Source organism: Pseudopodoces humilis, chromosome 3 (genome assembly GCF_049639895.1).
Source record: "Pseudopodoces humilis isolate 2021_Gansu_Grassland_sample_001 chromosome 3, ASM4963989v1, whole genome shotgun sequence".
NCBI lineage: Eukaryota > Metazoa > Chordata > Aves > Passeriformes > Paridae > Pseudopodoces > Pseudopodoces humilis.
In genome coordinates, this window is record NC_142202.1 from 25,290,418 (window position 1) to 25,313,079 (window position 22,662).

The 22,662-nt window shown below is 35.9% G+C and overlaps 1 protein-coding gene across 3 annotated transcripts in view; it reads left to right on the forward strand.

Moving 5' to 3' along the window:
- Window positions 1-19,663, forward strand: part of PPM1B (protein phosphatase, Mg2+/Mn2+ dependent 1B) — a 61,202-nt gene extending 41,539 nt beyond the window's left edge. For 2 of the 3 annotated variants that reach the window (XM_088052762.1, XM_088052761.1), the window contains exons 4-7: window positions 833-950; window positions 6,773-6,884; window positions 10,039-10,096; window positions 15,913-17,137. In XM_088052762.1, coding sequence (XP_087908888.1) covers window positions 833-950; window positions 6,773-6,884; window positions 10,039-10,096; window positions 15,913-16,173 — 549 coding nt within the window. In that variant the 3' untranslated portion in view covers window positions 16,174-17,137. Of the gene's footprint in view, window positions 1-832; window positions 951-6,772; window positions 6,885-10,038; window positions 10,097-15,912; window positions 17,138-17,732 lie in introns of those variants that run through there. The other variant, XM_005523386.3, reaches the window with a different exon arrangement.
- Window positions 19,664-22,662: the final 2,999 nt, after the last annotated feature.

The window sequence follows — 22,662 nt, forward strand, 5'->3', positions numbered from 1 at the left end:
TTGGGTTTACACAGCAGCAGTATGCAGTGACTAATGGCATTTAATATTCTACATGAAAAAAAAAGTGAGGATTTGATTTTCAAACCAGTAGTTTAAATTATGATTCTGCTGGATCCCCTTGTAAGAGACTTAGAATTGTGTTTTTAAATTTGAATGTGAATTATAATTTTGAAAATTAAATATCAGCAGGAAAATGGTATCAGAGTATGTTAGTAAAGAACTGGCATTAAAATTAGTATCTAAAAAAGCCGTTGGGTGCTATTTCTGAGCACATGATAAATCTGTAAGATCTGCTTAGCCATACAGAACATTTATATTTTATACTTGCTTCAAGGTGTGCTGTGTGACACAGGTGCATTCGGATAAACAGACTTGTAATGCATGTAATGATTTACATGAATGCCCTGCAACTAAAACAAATTAGTTGCTTGAGCTAAGCTATTCTAATAGTATGAAAGAGGATTCTGCATTTCATTTTGCAACAGGTGTTGTTTTACAATTTGGCTTAAGGTAACATTACACGACTATCTAATTTCTGATCTCTTTTATTGATACTGTTTTTAAATGGTTGACATGTGTGTAAGTCCATTAATTATTTAGACTTCAATACTAAGAATATTCAGTCAAAATCAGTCAAATTAATCCTAGTGAGCAGTGTAGTTGGGACACAGAGGGGTTCTTATTGATGAAAATATAGGATTTTTTCAGGGTTTCTTTTTTCTTCCAAGTCTATCTGCAGTACTATATTTGGAAAAAGTACAAATATGATTAGAGTAAAAAGATGAAGAATAAGACTAAAGGTACTAACTTCTCTTTCTTTTTTGTCACATAGGGGAGTCGTGATAACATGAGTATTGTATTAGTTTGTTTTTCAAATGCTCCGAAGGTCTCAGAGGAGGCAGTGAAAAAAGATGCTGAGTTGGATAAGTACTTGGAATCACGGGTTGAAGGTAAGAAGTCCACTCAGTTCACTAGATAGTGAACAAATCACAGTTTGGTTGTGACAGTGAGCACAATGTTGTCATAACTATCTTGGGCATGAAAGCAAAAGCCATGGAAGACATTATGCTATGTTATGTTGGGTTAAATTCAGACATGGTTATAACTCTGAACTTTTGTACGTCAGGAAGAATGTTTTAGGCTACGTGCTTAGTTTATCCTGGTGTTCTGCAAACATTTTCTTAATGTGAGCTTTAAGTTTTTACTGTTGTCTTCATAGGTTAAAATACAGCTACTGACCTTGCAGAGTGTTGTATCAGCTCAGTAAATTGTGATCTTGCTAATGTCCAGCTTTTGAAATATTAAAGGGGATATTTGTACTATTTCTTCCCTTTTTCTGTGAAAGTTTTTGACAGAAAGAAGCAGCTGTATTGGGTTTTCATGTCAATGTCCCACTAATCTAGAGAGTTGATGCAGCCACCCTAATTTTAATATATATGTATGTTAGTCTTCAGGTACAAGTTATCTCTGAGCACACAGCTGTTGTGTGTGGTGTCTTTTCCTCTTGTTTAAATGGGATCTGAATTGAAATGGGCTGTATATTTGTAATTTCTGTTGAGATTAGAGAGCGCTTATGGTCACTTCAAATGGTAACTCTAGGCCTGTTTCTTGGAATTTGGCTTACATCCCAGGCTTCCTAGATGACACTAGTTAAGACAAATACCTGTTATCTTCTGTGTCAGAGTAGAGTACATGAGCTGTTAATAGGCTCTGGGAGAGAGCCAGGAGCAGTTGCCTTCACTGGCAGCAGCCAGGTGTGCACAGGGGTTACAGGTTAGTATTTCCAACTTCTTGGTGGCTGCTCTCTGTTAGCAAATAGGTGAAAAATATATGGAAATGCAGTGGATGATATTGCTTTTAGAAGTGAATGTTTAAATTAATAGAAAAGCTGTGAAATAGCTTGTGATCAGAGTGTTTGGATTAACTAAACTATTGACTGATTATTTTTAGCTCTATTGTAACATTTAGCTAAGTAATACATACACCAAAAAAATAGTTCAGAGTTCGTAGTCCAAACTGATGTGGAGTCGTTGCAAATATAACTCAAAATGATTGTTTAGCTTAAGTGCTTCAGACAAATTAATTGCTCCAAAGCTTGAACTTCTGTTGCTTCAGCTCTTGATTTTTTTTTCCCTGCTTGAGTTCCCTGTCTCATTCTGTGTTTTGCTAATTAGACAGAGTTCAAGGCCTTTAAAAGGCAAGTATTTAGCAAGAAATGACAGCATATTTGAGAAATTATGACAAGGAGTGGAGAAAGATATTTCAAGTTCTTCTGAAGTCTGTTTCATTTACTATCTGAATTTTAACAAATTTTTGCATTCATAAATTCTATGAAATTGTAATTTTGACACAGTCTTCTTAATTAAAAGGAAAAAAAAAAGTTGTGAAACTTAAGCTTAAGAGACTTAAGCAGTCTACCTTGCACATGTACCTTGAATATTATTAGTTCAGAAAAGATAAAAGCCTTAGCAAAATGTTTCAAACCACTAAGCAGCATGAGGAAAATTGTTTATAAATATGTTGGAATTTTTAAAAACAGTGTTCGATTTAAAGGTTTAAGTAGTGAGCAGGAATACTTTTGACTTTAAAAAACCCCATGGGGGCAAGAGTGTCATCTCAAGTGTTGGAGTCGGTAAAAGTTTTGGAAGGTGGAGTTTCTTTTTTAATACAAAAAAGATTTGTATTAATCTTTTAAGTTCGTATAGAAAACAGTGTGTCAAAGTGTTGCACCTGAAAGATTTAAACTGTCTTTGATTCTAAAAACATAAAGCTTGGTAGATCTGTTGTGACACTGATAATATGGATTTGTTTAAAATACCTTTCTCAAGAGTTTTACTATTCCTTTCAAAAAGTAAATAGTGGTGTTTGAACACAAATTAACAAGAACATTTTAAAATTTTGTTAATGAGTTGACAGCTCACAAGTTATATGCAGTTGGCTGATGACCAGTAACAGTTATATTTATACCTGTAGTAAAAATATTCTGAAAAAAAAAGATTGTCTTGTAACTACTAAGCTGCAAAGATAAGTGTTGTCAAAAATATAAACTATGAGTTCTCTTGGAAAACCCTTCTCTTTCCCTAAGTGACTAATACAAATCAGGGCAACATTAGAACTTAGTATGAAATCCTTTGGGGCTTGCTGAAGCAATCTTAGTTTCATCACTGGTGTTTGTTCTTAATGGATACATACTTTTCTCTTTCTGTTTTCTTGTGGACCTTAAATTTCAACCTATTGAACCTTTTAGGCAACAGGGTTTTTTCACTACAAGAGCATTTTAAGCTGTCTCAGGCAGAAAAACAGTATTTAAGGCATGCTTTTGTTAGATTTAAAAAAGTAAAAAATAAAAAACTAAAAAGCAGTTTAATAATTGCACATGTAACATTTGTACTCTCTTTGTACATTTGTAAGTGGAATGCTGAGATTTTGTATATTTGTATAATGAGTTGAGTTAGTAGTTCCCTAAGATCTTTCCAGAATTCTCGAAAGAGAATTATTGTCTTGATACCAAGAGATATTTTTTTATTCTATCAGATAGATTGAAAAGCAAACTCAGCAAGTCATTGTTTACAGAGATTTCCAGTGGAAGAAATATATACCAATGCTCTGTTGCTAGTTTGGGTTTTGATGTTGACAGAACGTGGATAAGTGCATTCCAAAGTTGCCACTTGTAGAATGTACAGAAATGCTTAATGAGGTTAAGCTTGTGCCTGAGTCTTTTGTGGCACAGCCCTGCTTCTGGTTTAAGTAATTTAATTGGTCTATCTCCAAAGCACAATCACAGAGTTAGACTGGTTTGTGTTGGAAGGGATCTTAAAGATCATCTAGTTAAAATGCCACTGCCATGGACAGGGCACCTTCCACAGGTGTTTTGGGCAGTAGTGAAGTTATGCTAGGTCACTCTTTCTTTACTGCCCCTTGCAAATACTACTTTCTGCTCTCTGTTTTTTAGAGATCCAAAGTTTGGTCCCACAAAGAGAAAACTAGGCACAGAAGTAAATTCAGTTCTCTGATGTTTCAGTTTATTTGGAAGGATGTATCAGAATTGCAGTTAATAACAGACAAACTGCAGAACTCCACAAAAACCCAAAGAACCACTAAGCCCACAAATCATAAGTAGGCGCACATGATCTGTGTAGGCTTAATCAGTCTAACTGGTAAATACTCAGTTAATCCCCTGAGTTGGATGATGCATTTTACATATATGGAATATATCCTGTATATAAAACTGATTTGTCATAATCTGATAGCTGGGTAGGAAAGGAGGTGCTGGAACATGGAAACCTTGTAATGTCTGGTTGGGGACCTGCATTATATAAAATTGAAGTAAAATATTACCTGAGTTTTTAAAATGCCTATCTGTGAGTGAAGTGTTAGGCTTTTAGTGAAAAGAGTTGTAGAGGTAAAGTAATAGACTTTGTGGTGGACTTTCATGAATATAGATATGTAATAATATCAGGAATTATTCTTTAATTGTCTGAATTATATTAGCAATGCAAAGCTAACTGTAGGGCTATTCTTAACATCACAGAGATTAAGGTGAAAACTTTGTAAATGCCTATAAGTCTGTTTCTGAAAACATTTTGTTTCTCTCTCTGGTGGCCTTTGTTAAGCGCATCCTCAGTGTGTATCTGCTAACATGTTTAATGACAGTGGGTCATGCTTGCTCATTTGCTTTATTCTTGATTTTCTGTTAGGAAGTGTTTTTGGTTTTTTTTGAGAGAGGGGTCAGGTTCTGGATAAAACTCACTCACTCTAATACCAGGAAAAGAAAAAGATGATTAGTTCATCCAGAATTCGTGATTTGCCACCTTCTAGAAATGGAGAGAAGATGCTCATGGTTCAGTTCAGCACTCCCTGAGAAGTTATTATGCAGTATAAATGTATATGTTTCTAGTACCAAGAAACACACAGCAATCTTTAGCTGTGGTTGTTTTCATTCCTTTTTAAGAAGAAATAAAACCCTTATGCTTGCAATAAATATTTCGAAGTTTCTTGTGTTTGTAGTTTTTCTAGTTATTAATTCTTGCTATTTGTCTATTTTTCCTTTGTCCAGAACCAGATATGCTCTTGGTATAAAAGGTATATATTCATAAGAAAGGTTTCCTGTCAAATGTATCTCAGCAAAATTATATTATAGCAGTACAATTACTTCTAACTAAGTAGAACTGTACAAAAGGATGTAATTTATAAGAGGAGTTGTGGCTAATTTGTGTATGTGTGAAAGGAATGATGAAAATCCAAAGATTCAGGGATACTCAGCTATCATTTCCTTTGCGAGCCATGATTCATCCTTCATGGATGGATGGATGGATGATAATACACATCAAGTTTCATGGAACAGTCTTTAATTTTAATCACATCTAGTCGTAGTGCACGTATCTTATTTGCAAAGATTGTATATGGTGCTGGTTTAAAATTGGGATTTAGAAGCATAATAGTGCCTTATTTGTTAGAAGGCAATATAATTATTCTACAAGTGATTGCTTTGACAGATCTGCCTTATACAAAGTGGGTGAGTACCTTGTCAAGCACTTTTGTTGATCTTGGTAGTCCTAAGAGTCCTAAGAAAAGCCTGAATCCTAGAGAAAAGCACTTGCTTCCTAGATAAGTGATAGACATCAAGAAAGGTTTAGATACTAGGAAACTTGGGATGAAGAGTTTGAGGTAGGTACAGTGGCGTGCTTTTCTACTAACTTAAGAAGCTCAAAAACTGCAGAATCCAAGTCAGTCATCCAGAATATAATCAATTTTAAGAAAATTAAATTACTTGTTTCTTATCTTTGGATAGTAGCCATGATTCCGAATGACTGAAACATTTTTAGGATGATACTTGAGAGGATTAATTTTTAATTCTTCTTGAAGAGATTTTTATCTAGAACAATGTCTACAGGAAATAGGACTCTATTCCGTAGTTTAGTTAATTTTCAGAAAAAATATCCACTCTTAGAAATAGAAGACCTGTGCCTACAATTCCAAACCTTTTTATGCTGTGGTAGTGGTTGAATGAGTAGAAGCTCATGACTGGAAGCTGGTAGCATTAGACCTGTGTGAGTGTATACACATATATTACACATTCATCTTAACAGCAACCCTGATGAAAGAGAATATGTGAAGATCTACTTCAGGCAGTTCTTTTCCAAGCTGGAAGAACTTACTAGCACTGGACTTGACTTGTGTTGTGTGTCAGCTTTGAAAATGGAATATAATTTTTAATTATTATTAAAATAAGTACTTTTAATTATTCCTCATCAGTTCCATATTCTGTTTTAGCCACTTGAGTGCTAATATTATCTATACATTATATATCCTCTTGTTGCTTGGTGGTCAGAGTGTTTATGCACTGGAGATTTGGGCCTTTGAGGATACAAGGTATTAAAATGAAAATGACAGAATCCTGGGGAAGCATTGGCTTTATGGCATGTAATGTGTTGCACTGCAGGGAGAAGCTAACTGAAACAGACTCTCAGCTGCTGTCTTTTTCAGAGAGAACAGGCTTCTGTCTCCACAGTATTTCATTCAGTTCAGAGTCTGCTTCTCAATTTCTCTTAGAGAGTAAGGTTTGATGCATACTGGAAAGACAGACTATGAATTTAAGCTCTGTTCCAACATGTGAAGACTGTTAACCTAAAAACCTAAAATGTAAAGGATGTTTTCCTGTATGCAAGTAACATTTTCATAACGCCTCTGTTAAGAACTGATAATATCTTATATTTCAGTGTCTTAGCCAATTGGTGGTATTAATTCACGATTTCTTGTGTTTTTAAATTAGAAATTATGGAAAAATCGGGTGAAGAAGGAATGCCTGATCTTGCTCATGTTATTCGTATTTTAACTGCAGAGAATATCCCTAATTTGCCACCAGGAGGTGGTTTAGCTGGCAAGTGAGTACAGTACTGGAATTTCTTGAATTGTTACTGACACTTTCATTTAAATGTTTTAACGTTTTCTTATTGTAATCGCTATACTCAAATCAAGTTTTTATATTTGATGCAAGTTAACCTTTTGCAATATATAAACATTTGTGTCATGGTTCCCATTCCAGAACGGTAAAGAGGAAACACATAACCATTTTCTGGTACATAACATGCTAATTTATTATTTCCATATGGCCATTTAGAAAAATAAAAATGGATTCTTGGCTTTTTACTGCTTTACATTTGTTAAGAGTTATCAAACAATGTGAATATCAAAATACGAGGAGATCAGTTTTCCTCATGTCGTGTTTTCCCAACCATTTTATGTCTGTTATGAATTTGGAACAGTACTTATTTGCTCAGCAAACATTCTCATAAGAAATTCTTTTTATGTGTTTAGTCTGAAACTGAATGGTAGATAACCGAGAATATTGAACTAGATTATGCATGTTAAAACTTAACAGGAATATATTGGTTTTCTGGGGTCCCCAATGGTGATGTTCTAGCAACCTATAACTTAAGGATTTTAATGAAAAGAATTTTGGATTGCATAAACTATTGTTAATCTGGAATTCCCCAGACAGTAGGACTCATTATTGTTCCCTGGCATAGAGCATGTTGTTTCTGGAATATTCATATTTTACAAAATACAAAGTCCTGTTCTCTGAGCATCTGTGTGTGTGTGTACATCTGTTTTCATTGCATGTACTTGTTCATGAGCACTGTTTGCCATGATTATATCATTATAGCCTTGGAAGTATCTGTACATTCTGGGCCTGTTTCTCCACTTGTATGTATTCCAGGCATTCAGAGAAATTTTGGTGTGCCTGTTCTTCTTGGTGCCTCCCAACCGTTGTGTTCTGTTGTTTTACTTATTAATAACTACACCATGTACTGCTGTAGTATTCTGGACCCTTGACATATAAATTTGATTTGTTGCGATCCAGGTTACATTTTTCATGAACTTGGTTCAGAATTTGCATTTTGGTACCTTTCTCTTTATCTTGACTCTCAAAGTCCCCTGTCTTCAGGGGTGTACCTGCAGTTTCTTTCAAGAGAATATTATGCAGTATTAAGAGACTTGTTCTTGGCCTCCAAACTTGGGACAAAGACAGGCAGTGATGTATGTAAGTTCATTTTATTTGCAAGAAATTAATGGAAATCCTGGAAAAAATACTACTACACAACCCAAATCCATGTACTGTGTAACTTAAAACTTCTGTCCTAAAAAGAGAATATTCTTTTTCTTGAGTTCATTACCCTGGGATGTTACCGGGTCATGAAGAAGTTACACTTTGTCCTTGTGTTTGAACTCTAAGACCTGGCTCAAATCTGGTTGCAGAAAGATCTTATCTTTGGCTGTCATCCATGGTTTTAGCACCAGTTAAAGTAGCTCCCAATTTTTAGTACGTCTGAGCTGGGGAAATGCAATACAGTGTTATTATGACTAGAGTATGTTTGCAAACCTTAGGACCCCCTTAAGTGCTTACCCCCTTACAGTGCTCCATTTATATTGGCACTGTAAAATTCCTTCCTTCAAGCTTCCCACTTATGTAGAAGCCCCTGCTGGCCCACTCTTTGAGACAGATGTACAGGTGTCAACTCTGCTGTGGTCAGCTGATGGCGCTGTTATATCTTAAAAAATCCTACTCTCCAAAGACTTTTCTGGCTTGACTCCAATCCCCTTGTGATTTCAAATGCTGCCTCAAGAATGAAGGTTTGTTGCTGAAGTGAACAAAAGTCCTGAGCTACTCTGACACCTGGGCCTTAGTTCCACTCAGTATCTTGCTCCTGAATTTTCCCATCAAAGAAAAGCACAGAAAAATGCTTTTCACGCTGGTGAAAGAAAGAAAAGTGAATTTAAAAAAATGGGTAATTCCCAAGGAGCAGACTTTCATGCCTGTTTAAACCCATTGCAGTGGCTGCCTCCTGGTTCTGTGGCAGTCTTGATTAGACTGACCCGGTGTTTTCTGTTACATTGGAGGTGCCTTTGTTTTATGTAATACATTTAGTCAGAATTGTGCCATTCCTCTGTCATCTAAATGTGGAACTAAATAGAGAGAACCCTTTCCTCTATCATTGACAAGAAGATTTAGTTTATTTTCTCTACAAAAATCTTCCATCAATTCCAATGGATCCCGTACTACCTCAGATATGCAACTTTTCCAGGTTTCTTATATATGTTTAGAAGGAGCCTCAGCAAACTTGTAGCATCCTCTGTATTCTGGGGCATTTGTTGCATTGAGAGCCATATTTGAGACATTTGCTGCTGATTTGACATTTGATGCCTTTGTGCTCTTTAGAAGAGTCAACAATTGGTGCCCCTCATTCCGTAAGACACAATTTTTAGAGATCTTGGTCACTTCCAGACTTAAGAGTCTTAGTCCACTTAGCTGTTCTTTTTTGTTGAAGCTGTCAATAACTTTGATCATATTTATTGTAGCTGTCTGAATGTTTCCCTGTTTTAACTTTGATTTGAAGATGTGAGTACATAACCTTTTTTGCATCAGAAGTCTGTGTATATGGTGGGTTTTATTTTTTGTGAAGTTTTTTGTGCTTATTTTGACTGCCTGTGAAAATCTGTTGTTAAATGGCACCGCTACAAAAAGAGTCTGGCTACTGGCTTTTGTGTTTTAATTTCTACAGCGTGACTAGACAATAGAAAACACATCTCAGAGGTTGTCCATTCTGCATACTGCACTTGAAAATTTTGTAGGCAAGTTGTAACCTGTGTATATGTAATAAAGACAGGTAAAAACTTAGCTGTCTTCAAGTTCCACATCCAGAAATAAGGCAAGAACACCAGCAAAATTGAAGAATTTTTTATAACCAGCAAAATACAGATTTAAATGTTATTCTTTACAAAATATGACTATGCAGCTCTAAAAAGAGGTGGACCATGGAGAGGTAAGGTAAGAAAATGGTTTTACTTTGCAAGTCTTTGCAAATCTTGATCGGTTGCTAGATCCCCAAATTCTTACTGAAAGTGAGTAAAGACACAGAGTGGGTTTCTTCTTTTTAAAAGGCAGATTAGAAAAAAAATGCCTACTCTAATCAAACTTTTCTCAATGTTTTGAAATTCTTCATTTTGCTTAATTATTTTTAAAACTTCTCTTTTTAGGCGTAATATTATTGAAAATGTGTATACTAGGCTGAATCCACACAGAGACAATGAGGGGGTAAGTTCCTGTTTTGATTGCTACTTTGTTAATGTGAACGTCAAAGTTGTCATACATTAAACAAAAGTGTTCATCACCAGGAATAAAGAATTAGAAATACAAGATACATATTGTAGCATACTGCTAATTTTTAGCTTGCTTTGGATGGATTTTATATAGAAGTTCTTCCTCTAAAAGACAAAAATTGACACCCAATTCTGAAAGACGTTTTAAACATCTAAATGACTGCCACTTTCTCAGTCAAACCTATGACGCAACAGTGCAGGGTTTTTTTAAACTATAGTTTATAATTGTAAAAAACTAGTAGTCAGCAAATCTGTTACTTAACAAGCTGATATGTGTACTGTCGAGAAATGTAGTACAGGAGGAGGCAAACACACTTCCTCTTGTCTTCTGTAAGAAGGCCTTAGTACACTGAAAATAAAAGATTACAAGATTAATATTGACTATTTTCATAGCATTTACACTGTCTTTTCATGTCCTGTCTCTACTGGTCTAATGAAAAGTAATTTTGGATTACTTCAGTTACGATTTCTAAAATGGCTTACATTCTTCCCATTTCCTACAAAGTTGAATTTTAAATAGTATGTTGAAGTATGATTTATTGTACCTCTAAACCTGATTATTAGGTAGCTCTTAATATTAGTGTAAGTAATAGCTGGTGTTTCTATCAATTGTGGTTAAATTTGTTTAGAAACTGTGGAAAACGGAAGAACTGATTAAAAAATCCGTGCTTGTACACATCATTTCCTGTACATTTTGTAAACTGTTTTGTGGAAGTACCATTCCTATTCTGTTAAATCCTTTGTAATATTTTTTATTCTGAGATGGCTACAAAGCCCTCAGTCAGGTAGTTATTACAGTGAATGGTATTGCACTTGAAATACCTTGAAATTATCAATTGTGCACCATGAGATGCACAGTCTCACCACAATTGTTACTGTGTCTTTCCCATTTTCCTCTTCTCTTAACTGCCTATATTTGATTTATTATCTTCAGTTAGAAAGCTTGTGTGGGTGGAAGGGGCCACTATTCTGTTAGTGTACAAATGAAGAAGAAATCTCTTAACTTCTTAAATTTTTAGGATTTGTTCCTTTGTCTAGTTTGAAAGTGATAGGATATACTTTTTTCATTTCACTTTCAAGAAATTGTGCAACGGTACCCCCAACCAAGATACACAAAATTTTCCTGTTTTCAGCTACTTTGGTCCTTTAGGAAATTCTGCACCTCTATCAGCCTGCTACTACTTTTGTATTTAGCCAGAACTTCGCTTGCTTTTTGGGGAAAAGTTACTGGCATATGGGGCTTATTTAAAAATTAAATAAAAATTAAAATAGCATATGTTTTACAAATTAATTGGTATTTTAAGAAAAAACCCTGAAAGTTTGTCTAATGGTTACATTTTAGAAATCTTATATGACATAATTGCATTTATGATGCTCCTGTTCTAAGTCTAGCTTTACTTCTCAATAGCCCTGCAAGTTTGCTGAAAGTGCTAATATGCAGTACAGCATCCATTTGTCTATTGGCTCCTTTCCAGAAATGTTTTTGCGTCATCCATTTTAATTTAATAAAATGAGGTAGCTAACCTAAATATGCATTTTGCTCATGAAAGGATATACCATTAACAGCTTTGACCTCTCTTGCCATTAAAATCCCTGAGTAGTTGGTTTGGCTTTTAATTTGGTTTCTTTAAGATATTTGAACAGTATATTGCAGTCTGCTTCCTACATTTTTCTTATGTTGATACAGAAGTGTAAATCTCAAATATATTTTAAATAGAGTGGTTTAAATTCTAGTTTGATCTTGTGATAGCATGTCATTTGCAGTCAGCACCTTTGGTGAAGGATACAATTCCTGTTTGCATCTTCCCAGCAAGTTATCTTAATGTCCTTGAAGTGGATGGATCTAGTGGGCCTCATCTCTGAGACGATGAAAACATGACTTCCTTGCTGGTCTTACTCAGTTTTGGGTGTATGTGTGGTGATTTTGTAGCCTTCTGAACTGGATACTGTAGTGTCCAGAGATATAAAGAGAAGGATGCTGTTCAGTTATTCAACATCAGACTCTTCAGCATGTCTACACACAATGGTAATGTTGCTACACATCTCACATTTAAGCAGGAAGCAAAGGTAGGAAAGAAACATACAGTATATCCCAATGATGACATTGCCAAGTGAGATTGAAATCTGGCCAGTGATGCTTCTGTTTTAATTAGTATGAGGCAAGAGCAGATGTTCATTTGAAAAATTAGGTGCTAGAGACATGGATGCTGAGCCTGCAGAGCACAAAGTTACACTTGCACCTGAGCATCTTTCCCCATGTGTAGTTAACAGTGCACCCTTGTCTACTGAGTGTGGGTGCTGTGCAGAATACTTCCATTACTGATTGGAAACTCTGCCTGTGGCAGTCATCTTCCATCTTATGGTTGTATATATGGCTAAGCAAGTTGCTAAAATGTTAATGTCAATGACTAAAAGAAACCCCTCCAAACTGCACAAACAACAGCCCAAACAATCAGATTAAGTTTTGCAATTGAGAATATGGCTTCCTTCTAAAGACTATACATTTTAGCATCTAGCAATTTTAAAATAGGTACCGTAAGTTCCTGAGAACTGGATCGTAATAGCTTTGCAAATTAGTTCTTAGTATATAAATTAAAACCGTGGTTGTATCCCTATCTAAGTTAGCTTTGTTTTACTCAGCACTGTAAACATTTCAGATAGTGTTGCACTTAGATTTTTTTTTTTTTTTTGGTTATCCAAACTAGTGATAGTAGATTTTTATTCTCCACATGTATGTTTTCTGAGAAACCTTAACATAGAGCCCAGGTAAGGAGATGTCATGCAGAGCAAGAGTCTGAGAAATAAAAGAATCCTTACTATAGCAGTATTCACAGATCGCTAGTCTGTCTTGAGGGTATAGCAGTCCTAAGTTTTTTTTCTGCTAGGAATCTCATCAGATTACAAATATTATATAAATCCAGGGCTGGAGAGAGCCCTGTGCTGCAGTCACAATGAACAACTTTACCTTTGTTTGAACACAGATTTCTGCTATAAATGTGGTGGCTTGTGCCTTTACAAATATGAGTGAAAGCACAGAAATCTGTTATGTATTGGGTCCTGATGCTTCCAGTTCTTTAAAGGGAATTTAAGAATGTATTCATAGCTAAATAGTAGTTACCACTGTGATGTTACAATACCACTGAAGAGTTGTTCTACTTCCTGTGTTCAAGTGCTAGTCTTTCTCTGTGACTCTACTTCTCTGAAAATTTTAATTTTTTTATGTGTTCCAAAGACTAGGAGACTACTATCAATTAGACCACTGTATGTATATATCCTTAAAGATAAGGGGCAATGTTAAAATCACAATGGCTGTGTTAATAGTTCCAGTGGCATTTGCTTTAAGCTGCCTTTGAACATCTTACTTGGAATCAATCGTATTGCTCTCTTGTTTTTACTAATGCACACTGGCAGTTGGCTGAACCAAATCATATGCCATTAAGGGCTGCTACACAAAAAAAAAAGGAAATGGACACAGCTCTTGCACCATTCTCACAACATCGTAAACCCAGTCTTTAATACATAGCAGCCCTTTTCATACACATAATTTAATAGCACAAAACTTGTGTAAAAATTGTGAATGCTCATGTTGAATATAGCTAGCACAAATTTATTCTTGATTTTATGGCCAGCAGCCCTTCAGTTGAATTGAAATGTGAAGGAAGGCAAATGCTACCTTGTACAGTAACTGTAGTTTTCAGGGACCTGTTCTAGCCACACATCATTAGAGTGAAATCTCTGTCTATATAGAATATAATATATAAAAAAGGCAGTTTCTGTCCTACGGTCTGTGGGGTTTCTTGTCTGTTAGCACTGAGGGACGCAAAGGGAGCACAAAATAGCCTGCTGTAAAATAGGGTGCAACACCATGCAGGATGTGAGTTCGAATATCAAATGCTAGCAGCATTGCTAATTCAACTCCTACCAGCATTTGAATTGCTTAGGAGCCTCAGGGCTGCTATTATATTGCTTATTGCTTTTACTCTTCAGTGTTGCATGGAGAAAAATTATTCACTTCAGTCTGCTAAAGGAATTTTTAAAGATCTTGGTATTGTGAAATGTGGAAATTTCAGGGTATTTGTGTGCTAATGTCAGCCTCAGAGCAAAACTGATGCAGTAGATGAAATATGGAATTTAAATGTTCTCTGAATTTTAAAAAACTGGAAGTCTTCAGCTATGTTGCCATGTTTAATATTAGCTAGGCGTAAACATAACTCAGGGTTTTTCTTGTCAAACCAAGAAATGGGATACATCTCTAGCCTCTTCTTGATGCCCTGGGTTTTTGCTGCCATTGTGCTTGTAAGGTATTAAAGCAGTTCCATTTCATACATTAAAACTACCTCCTTTATTTTGCTTCTCCTTACTGTTCTCTTGAAAAGACCATTCTAGATATTTTCATATTTGAATATGAAAATTCTAGTATATGGGAGTCAAAACATCTCAAACTAAGACCAGCAAAATGCTGTGAAAGTATGTCTCTTATTTCCTGAACAAATTAAACTTAGAGGGATGCTATTGTATGCAGTAATACTCATTTTTGTGGTAAAATTTGGCCCCATTTTAGCTTGGATTGTGCTAGTCAGTCTTGGGGCTTTTATTCCAGCAACATTATATAGAGCATGCAAAATCTTATCTTTGATCCCAAGGTATTTTCTCAATACTGCTATTAAGCTTGTAAATGAATGACAGCAGTACTTGTAGTTTGGAAGCTTTTGGACTACGTGACAATAAAATGAGGTCAGCATGAAAAAAAGGCAGTCTGGATTGTGCTTCTAATGTCTTGCAAAATCTGCCAGCTTCCAGAGATACAGTTTCATTTGTCTAGATTGATAAGTTGCTAGATATTAATAATTTAAAATATACTGTTCCCTTAAAGCAACAGTATTGCTTTAGCACGTGAAAGTGAAAATACCTAGTATCAGTGTCAAGGCACTGTAGCAGATGTGCTCCTCTATCACCAAAAAACACAACATTTTTTTCAGCTGAAGGCTTGTAACCAAGCAGGTCACTTGCTGAAGAGACTTCCATTCCTTAACCAGCACTCAGTACTCATATTTCATGCTTCAGAATCATGTAGATTCTTAGGTTTGACATTAAACAACTGTTCTACCTGCGAATTTTTCTAGGCAATACACAATCTGCCCAAAAGCGTGTCTTAAGTTCAAATACCAGCATTCCCTGTGCTCATGGGTAGCTGCTTGCTTCTTTTCTGGCAGCATCATGCATGCAAAAATCAGAGTGTTTACTAAAACACTGAGCTTTTATTTTGATGTGATGCTTCAACTAAACTGCTGTCAATAGGGAGATCTATTCTCTAAGTTTTTCACAAAACTGTGCAGAAATTCACAGTTAAATATATTGACCTGGTGGCTAAAGAAGCTTAAATTTTTGAAATTTTCCACTGATAAATGACCAAAGTTGTGGGGGCTATGATCTGTATTTATCAAAGACGTTTGAAATAAAGATGGTGTTAATTGAGAGGAGGTACTTTGAGTCAGAATGAATTGAAATTATTAAAAATGTTAGTTTCATAGTTATAATTTGTTAAATTATGTTGTTTAAAAGGATGAACTTGACATAAATTGTTCAAAGTTTTATGTTGCTAATAAGGTATTTTACATTCAAATAGACAGATGTTTTCTCAGTTTGAAAAAAAAAAAATTGGTTTTTCGGGTTGCATTTTTTTTTAAATGTGGTTAGAAAATCTTCTAGTTTAACTACTGATCTTTTTGGGGTGTTGAATCTCAACCGAAGGAGCCCGGCGCGGCCGAGGAAGGCGGAACGCAGGGGAGGTTGGTGGAGGCGCTGAGGCAGATGCGGATTAATCATAGGGGCAACTATCGCCACCTGCTGGAGGAGATGCTGGCCGGGTACCGCCTGGCGCAGCTGCCGGGCCCGGGCCCGCCCGAGGACTCCGCGGCCGCCGAGCCGCCCCCGCCCCGCGCCGGCCCCGCAGCGGCACCGGCCCCGCGCCCGGCCGCGGGCAGCGACCAGAGCGGCGAGCAGCACTCCTGACACTCGCAGCGAGCTAGCGCTGCGCTTCACCAATGCTTAGATCGCAACCTTGGGCGCTGCTAGCCTGGAAGACTGTTCGGCTTTACTGTAGTTACGTGTACAAATTGTTCATACAGAGCTCTTAGTTACTTACTTCCTTAGAAGTTCAGCTGCTGTGGGATATTACAGTAATTGCATCCTAAGTTGTGTAGCAAGATTTAACCTCCCATCTGAGATTTTAATTTTCTTTTTTCAAATCCTGTGTCACCAACAACAGGAATCTAACATGAGTATGCAAAAAGGCATTTTAAAACTTTTTCTTTTGAGAACATTATTAAATACTAGTTTTGATGGTATATGTTTGCTCATTGTAAAGTAATTTACATCTTAGTTGTATCTTTTATGCAATTTAATTGAATTATACAAATTCTCCAGTTTCATTTTTTTTCCCCAGCGTCATGTACTGCATGCATCTGTTTGGTTTGTGTGTAGTTTCTATAACATCTGAATTACAAGAGCTGTTACATTTTAGGTTGTAACTTATGAAATGTTTGATTTTTATTTTTCAGTTTAGATTGTATCCAGTGTTCATCATAACTACTCATTTTCTAGACAGTGGTATTATTACTTCTCAGGTTGTAGCATAGCATATATCCAGAAATGAAAATGTACTTAGATTTAGTACCTAGTGTCAAGTTACAATAATTTGTTACCAAGTGAAAATAAAGAACATGCTGTGGAATAATATCTGTATGCATATTGACTCTTTTAAGCGAGTAATAAACTTTCTTTTGAAGCATTATTCTGACATGAATTGAAACTTCTCATAACTTCCTGATGTGAACTCATGGTGTTCATTAGTTTCTACAAAGCTTTTGGTGATTTTGGCTTTGTAGCATTCATCATAATCCTGTATTTGGGTAACATTTCTCAGGTTCAAGCTAAACATCAGCCATATAAATGAATAAACTATTCTTCTAAAGTTTGCCTTCTGCCAAATCTTTTCCTTGTCTCTTGGGGTACAACACATACATGTATGTCCATTTGGGTAGGCCAGTGATAATACTGGGACTTCGCAGTAGTGGTAGCTCATCTACTAATAAGACTGGAAAGCTTATGTCAGTTGTCAGTTCATAACATAACATTTGCACAAAATGTAATTGTTCAAAATAGGTACAGATTTCACTGCCTTAATGAAAAGGACCCTATGAAAATTTATTTTGGACCGGGAATACCTGAGAAGCTGAGTTCCGTAGTATTCTGTAGAGCTTTTTTATTGTTTTGTAGTCCACAGATGTGTTGATAGTTGTGATACAGTACAATTTTAGGTAAATCTTGGTTTTATATCATTCTGCCATAAGAACTTTACTGGATTCATGTTTTATAGAAGTAAATTCCATCATGATGTTGACAAACAGGAAACATTTGTATGTGGAGGTGGGCAGGTATGGAAAACAGGGAAAATGTTTTCTGTCTTACGCTAGTATTCCTCATAATTATGCCACTGAAATCCAAAGTGCAACGAAATGTTTTCATTTGTATTGGTGAGTAGTAATGTTTCTCCTCTTCTTTTCCTGTAGGGTTCTGGAGATCTAGAAGATCCGTGGTAGCCTTACAAATCTGCTAAAATGCTTTTGATTCTGAAAGGGGGAAAAAAACTTTTAAATCTGATTTCTTCAATACAAGGGAAAATTTCTGGTGGATTTCCAACATTTTGTGAAATGGGCAGAAAGATATTAGAATTTTCCATCATTTGTTCATTTTTGTGTTTTCTGATATTGCCACTCTTAGCATTGCCTGTACTACAGTATTTTAACCAGCCTCAGGCATACTGATTACATCTGTAATGAACTTTGGCCCTAAAAAAGAAAAGAAGGAAGGAAGGAATATTCTCTCAGCAGATCGGTGTATGTACCTGAGGTGCATGGGATTGTAGGTGTATTCTGAAGATACACTGTGGCTAAATGAAACATGCAACATAGAAGCATGAGAGAGTACAAGTAATTGTTTGAGACGTTTCTTATTTCACTTTACCAAGTTGGAAGGCTTTGCAGCTCTGTGGCTTGGAAGTAATTTCAATTGGGCAATATGCTATCAGATGTGTTTTTTGGTTTCCTGGGTTTTTTTTTGTTTGTTTGTTTTGTTTTTTTGTGGTTTTTTTTTTGTTGTTGTTCTTTTGTTTTGTTGGGTTTTTTTTTAATTTTCCAGTTTTACCTGTATTACCAGACCGTTAGGTTTCCCTGCGGTGTCCAAATTGTGATACGTTGCCTACTGCTTGCTTGAAGATAAGTGTATTTGGCAATAATATATGAAGATTCTAGGCATCTAAAGCCAGTAAGAATTTTACGCATGTGTACAACACACCCTTCAACTCTTGCTAGAGAAAATCTTTTTTAAAAAAACCAAACTGGTGAATTTATAGTTAGTAGTGACTTGCTTTGACATCTCTCACAGCTGCAGATTTTTTTAAAAATGCTGAAAATTTGCCTTTATTATAATGTAAATTGTGATTATTTTTTTGTTCTATATGTGGTTTTCTATAGTTTTTTGATTTTTTTCAGCTTAAGATACAGACAGAAGTCTTGTGTAATATGGGTATAATTTTTAATTGTTTGCATTATTTACAAAGTTCAAATTATCACTTTGAGATTACTATAAATACACTTAAAATTATCTATTTTAAATTAAGAAAATATTAGAGATATTTTCATGGGTTCAATGACCTTTCATTTTATAAGCAATGGGCATGGTACAGAGTGGCTGTCATGTAAGGTACTTGAAGATTCTTAGTTTAATTCTATTTTTGCAATAACCTTGACTTTTTTTCTGACTTCTTTGAGTTGTGCATGTAATGAGTCCAGTAAATGCTGAAAATGGGGAAGAGTAAAGTATTTATCTAAAATAAAAGCTATTGGGGAGGGGAAACAGTGAATGTATCCATCTGTACATGATTTACATGCTGTGGATGCCTTGTAAACATTTTCCTATTTGTTTAAACTGTGTTTCAGCGAGGATGTAACTGCCCTTGTGTGTAGTTTTAAGCTAATGACAGTCATCAACTGGTTTTGTGTGAAATTAAATTCATGGTATTTTTCTGTAACTTTATCCCCATGGTGAGTCTGTAAAAGCCACACGCTCTTTCATACTGATGCCGAAGGCCAGCTTTTCCAGTCATTTTGATTCACTGTGTATCTGATATTTTTTTTTTTTTTTTTTTTTGGTCTAGAGAGGATTATTGCCACAGTATATTTTATTTATTCATTAGATTTTAGCTTTGTAAGTTAAAGTGTTTTAAATGATGATGTTAACAGGTATTTGTCCCTTTACTGGTTTTTTTGGGATTGTTAAAAAGATAGGGAATGAAGAATGCAAAATGGTTTATTGTTCAGACTGTCCGCTCTGGTCCAACCCTGTACTGATAGTACCTTCCCAGTATGATATTGTGATGTTTCATACAATACAGTGAACATAACCAACTTGTTATCTTCAATAAAGGATTGCTAAAACAGTGTGACATGCTTTCTATTTTCTTGGGAAGGACTTAATAAGAAGATGCAAGTGTTCCATATAAAAAGATAACTCAGTGAGATTTATGAGGTCTCTTAGTCGATGGATTTCTGTTTGTTCTGTAGCAGATGTGCCCCTTCATCTCGGAGAAGCACAAGTCTCAAAGTGGGCTTCTCTGTGGGAGTAAGGAAAGGACAAACAACATTAGGTGCTTCTAGGACAAATCAATGAGTTCAGCTGGAATCTTAGTCTGGCTATGGGAGAGCATTCATTAGAAGACTAAAAATTCAGGTTAAACATTTTGGTCAGCTCATTTCTTGAAGTTTCTTAAAGATCTGAGCTTAAACCTATGACATTTCACTGTTGCACAGTTTTGAATAGAAATTTCTGTGATGTTTCATGTTAGAAGTTTTACAGATTTTTTTTTTTTTAACTTTTACAGATCTTTTTTTCCAACTTAATAATGTAGTTTTTTAGCTGAGTGGAAAAGGAGAATGGAATCCTCCATGATTTGATACTGCAGGGTGGTAACCTGCATGAACAGTTAGTGTTACTACAGAATAAACATCTTTACAAACAGCCTGAAGATTCTTGGGTCTACAAATCTGTAACTTCTTTGAACTTTCTTGTTGGATTTGATTGTACAGCATAACCCTAGCATGCTTTCTTCATGGACTACAATTTTAATGTCTTGTTCCACTGGTGAGGCTTCTGGTACTCCATGGGCTCCAGTCCCATGAACACGTCTTGTTGTAGATTTTTTACGTTAAGTGGCTAATCTCCCTCAAGTACAAGGATTTATGCTTCCTTGTATTGAAGTGAAGCATACACACAGGTTTTTCAAAGAGAAGGATAATAGCTTGCACAGCTACATCAAAATGTAAATCAAGACAGCTTTTTTTCCCCTAAATTATCACTACTTGCCATTCATGCATCCACTTGGTTGTGAATTCTTGTTATTTTTTCAGTTTAATCGAAATACTGTGTAGATTTCAGCAGCCTGGGAAAAACTTTGCTTGTTGACTTCGTATTTTTAATGTGAGAAATCTGAATGAATGATGAAATTTGTTCATGTATTGGACATAACTTGTCGATGTTTTAAAATTACATTGTCTTAATTTGGTTGCCACCTGGTAACTAACACAAAGATACTTATGTAGAAAACTGAGAGTGGGAAGTACTTCTTCAATGAGGTCTTTCTGTTTTGTCAAATTCAGCTTGATTTCATTTTTATGACTTTTCCTGTAACAGAGGCAAAGTAGTCCATGGCAGTTCTCAGATCTCCTCTCTGACCAAAATAAAGATCTGTTTTAACTGCTCCTCATTAACATGTTAAATGGAATATGAATGGCAATGAAGTAGATGCAAATATAAGTGATGTCACTCTGTTCTCAGACGTCTCTTATTAGGGGTTAGTTACTATGACAGTCTCCTCTTAATCAGCTGAATCTTCATGTGGCTATTCGAGCCTGCATGCAAACCTTTGCAAGACTTGGCCCAAATATCTGTATTTTTCATGGTCCTAAATGTGAATCTGATGCTGATGTTGCTATTTGGGTGGTTTTAAAAAAAAGCAAAACATAAAAGCAACAACAACAAAAAATCTAAAACCTCAAAAACAAACAAACTGCTACTTGTTGATTCTTTTAGCGCATTTGAGGCTGGCTCTTGGTGCCTAGGTAGTTTCTTGGTATCGTGTGAAGTAGAGTTCAGTCAACCACTTCATTTCTGAGCTTTTGTGTATACTGTCAGCCATAATCACTGGCTTAAATCTTAAAAAGTAAAATTAGCCCCAGAAAACCAGTCTTTTTTTTTTTGGCACTCTGAGTGGAAATCAAAAGCAATAGGAACTCGAGATTGGTTACAGCATTGAACCAAATTGTAGACAACTTCCACCTCTTGAAGATGAAGCTAAAAGCAATGCTACCTATCATTAGGTATAGGCCTACAATAGTAAAGGAAAAAAAAAAGGCCACAATACTGAGCAGTTTTTAATTATCAACTAATTTGCAGTTTGTTGGCTTGGGGATTGTGTGAAGGCTTGTTGCTTTTGGGTTTTTATAGTTCTTTTTTAGCTCTAAACGGAAAATGAAGTTGGAGGGAGCTGCACTGGTGCAGGTAAGCAACTCCATGGGAGAATCCCAGAGACAAAGGCAGTTTGAAAAAACCACAAGAAAGGACCCAAAGTCACTGAATTTATGCAGTTTAATTCAGGTAAGTATGCAATTTATGCAGCTGAGGCTCCACCTCTCATGTCTTTGTAACCTGTTTTCTCTGTGCCAATCTAAATTTGTCCTGCCTGTGTTTGTTTGGGCTGTTGCTGTACAAACCTGACTTAGCTCTGCTTGGTTTGTGCTGTCTAATGTTCATACCTGGCTGCTTCTCTGTTGATCAAAACATGAGCAACTTTTGCATTATAGCATGACTATGCCTCTTGTTTGTGTTCAGCTCACTGGCGGTGCTCATCTCTCATTTCTGTCATTCACTCTGTCACTTCACCAGTGCTGCTGTGCTTAGCTCTTTGTACATCTGAAAGGTCATGTTCTCCCAAAGGCTTTGCATTTCCTTCTTCAAAAATCTTACGAGTTCTCCTTTGCTGTGGTGTCTGGATTTAACTTAAGATGGATTTAAAGACTGGCTGGGATTGCTGAGATCTTCCTTCTGATTCTGCCCTTGGCTTTCCTTATTTGTCTATATCCAGCTTGACTGGGAATTTTCAGAGAAAAAGTCCTTGCTGTGCTGATCAGTGATTTCTGTGATTAGTAGTTGAATTAACATAACTAATGATTGCATCAGCACCTGCTTTTAAATCTAACAAAGACTGATAAGTGTTTAGGTCATGGGGGTGGGCTGATAGGAGAAAAAATGAACATTTTCCATCAGTATAATCTTTCTCTGAAAGCAGTTATCCTTCCCAGTAAAGGATGAAAAATACTGTAGTAGGAATGAATACACATTCTATAGATCTGTTGCAACTAATTCAGACAGTCTTGTTGGACATGA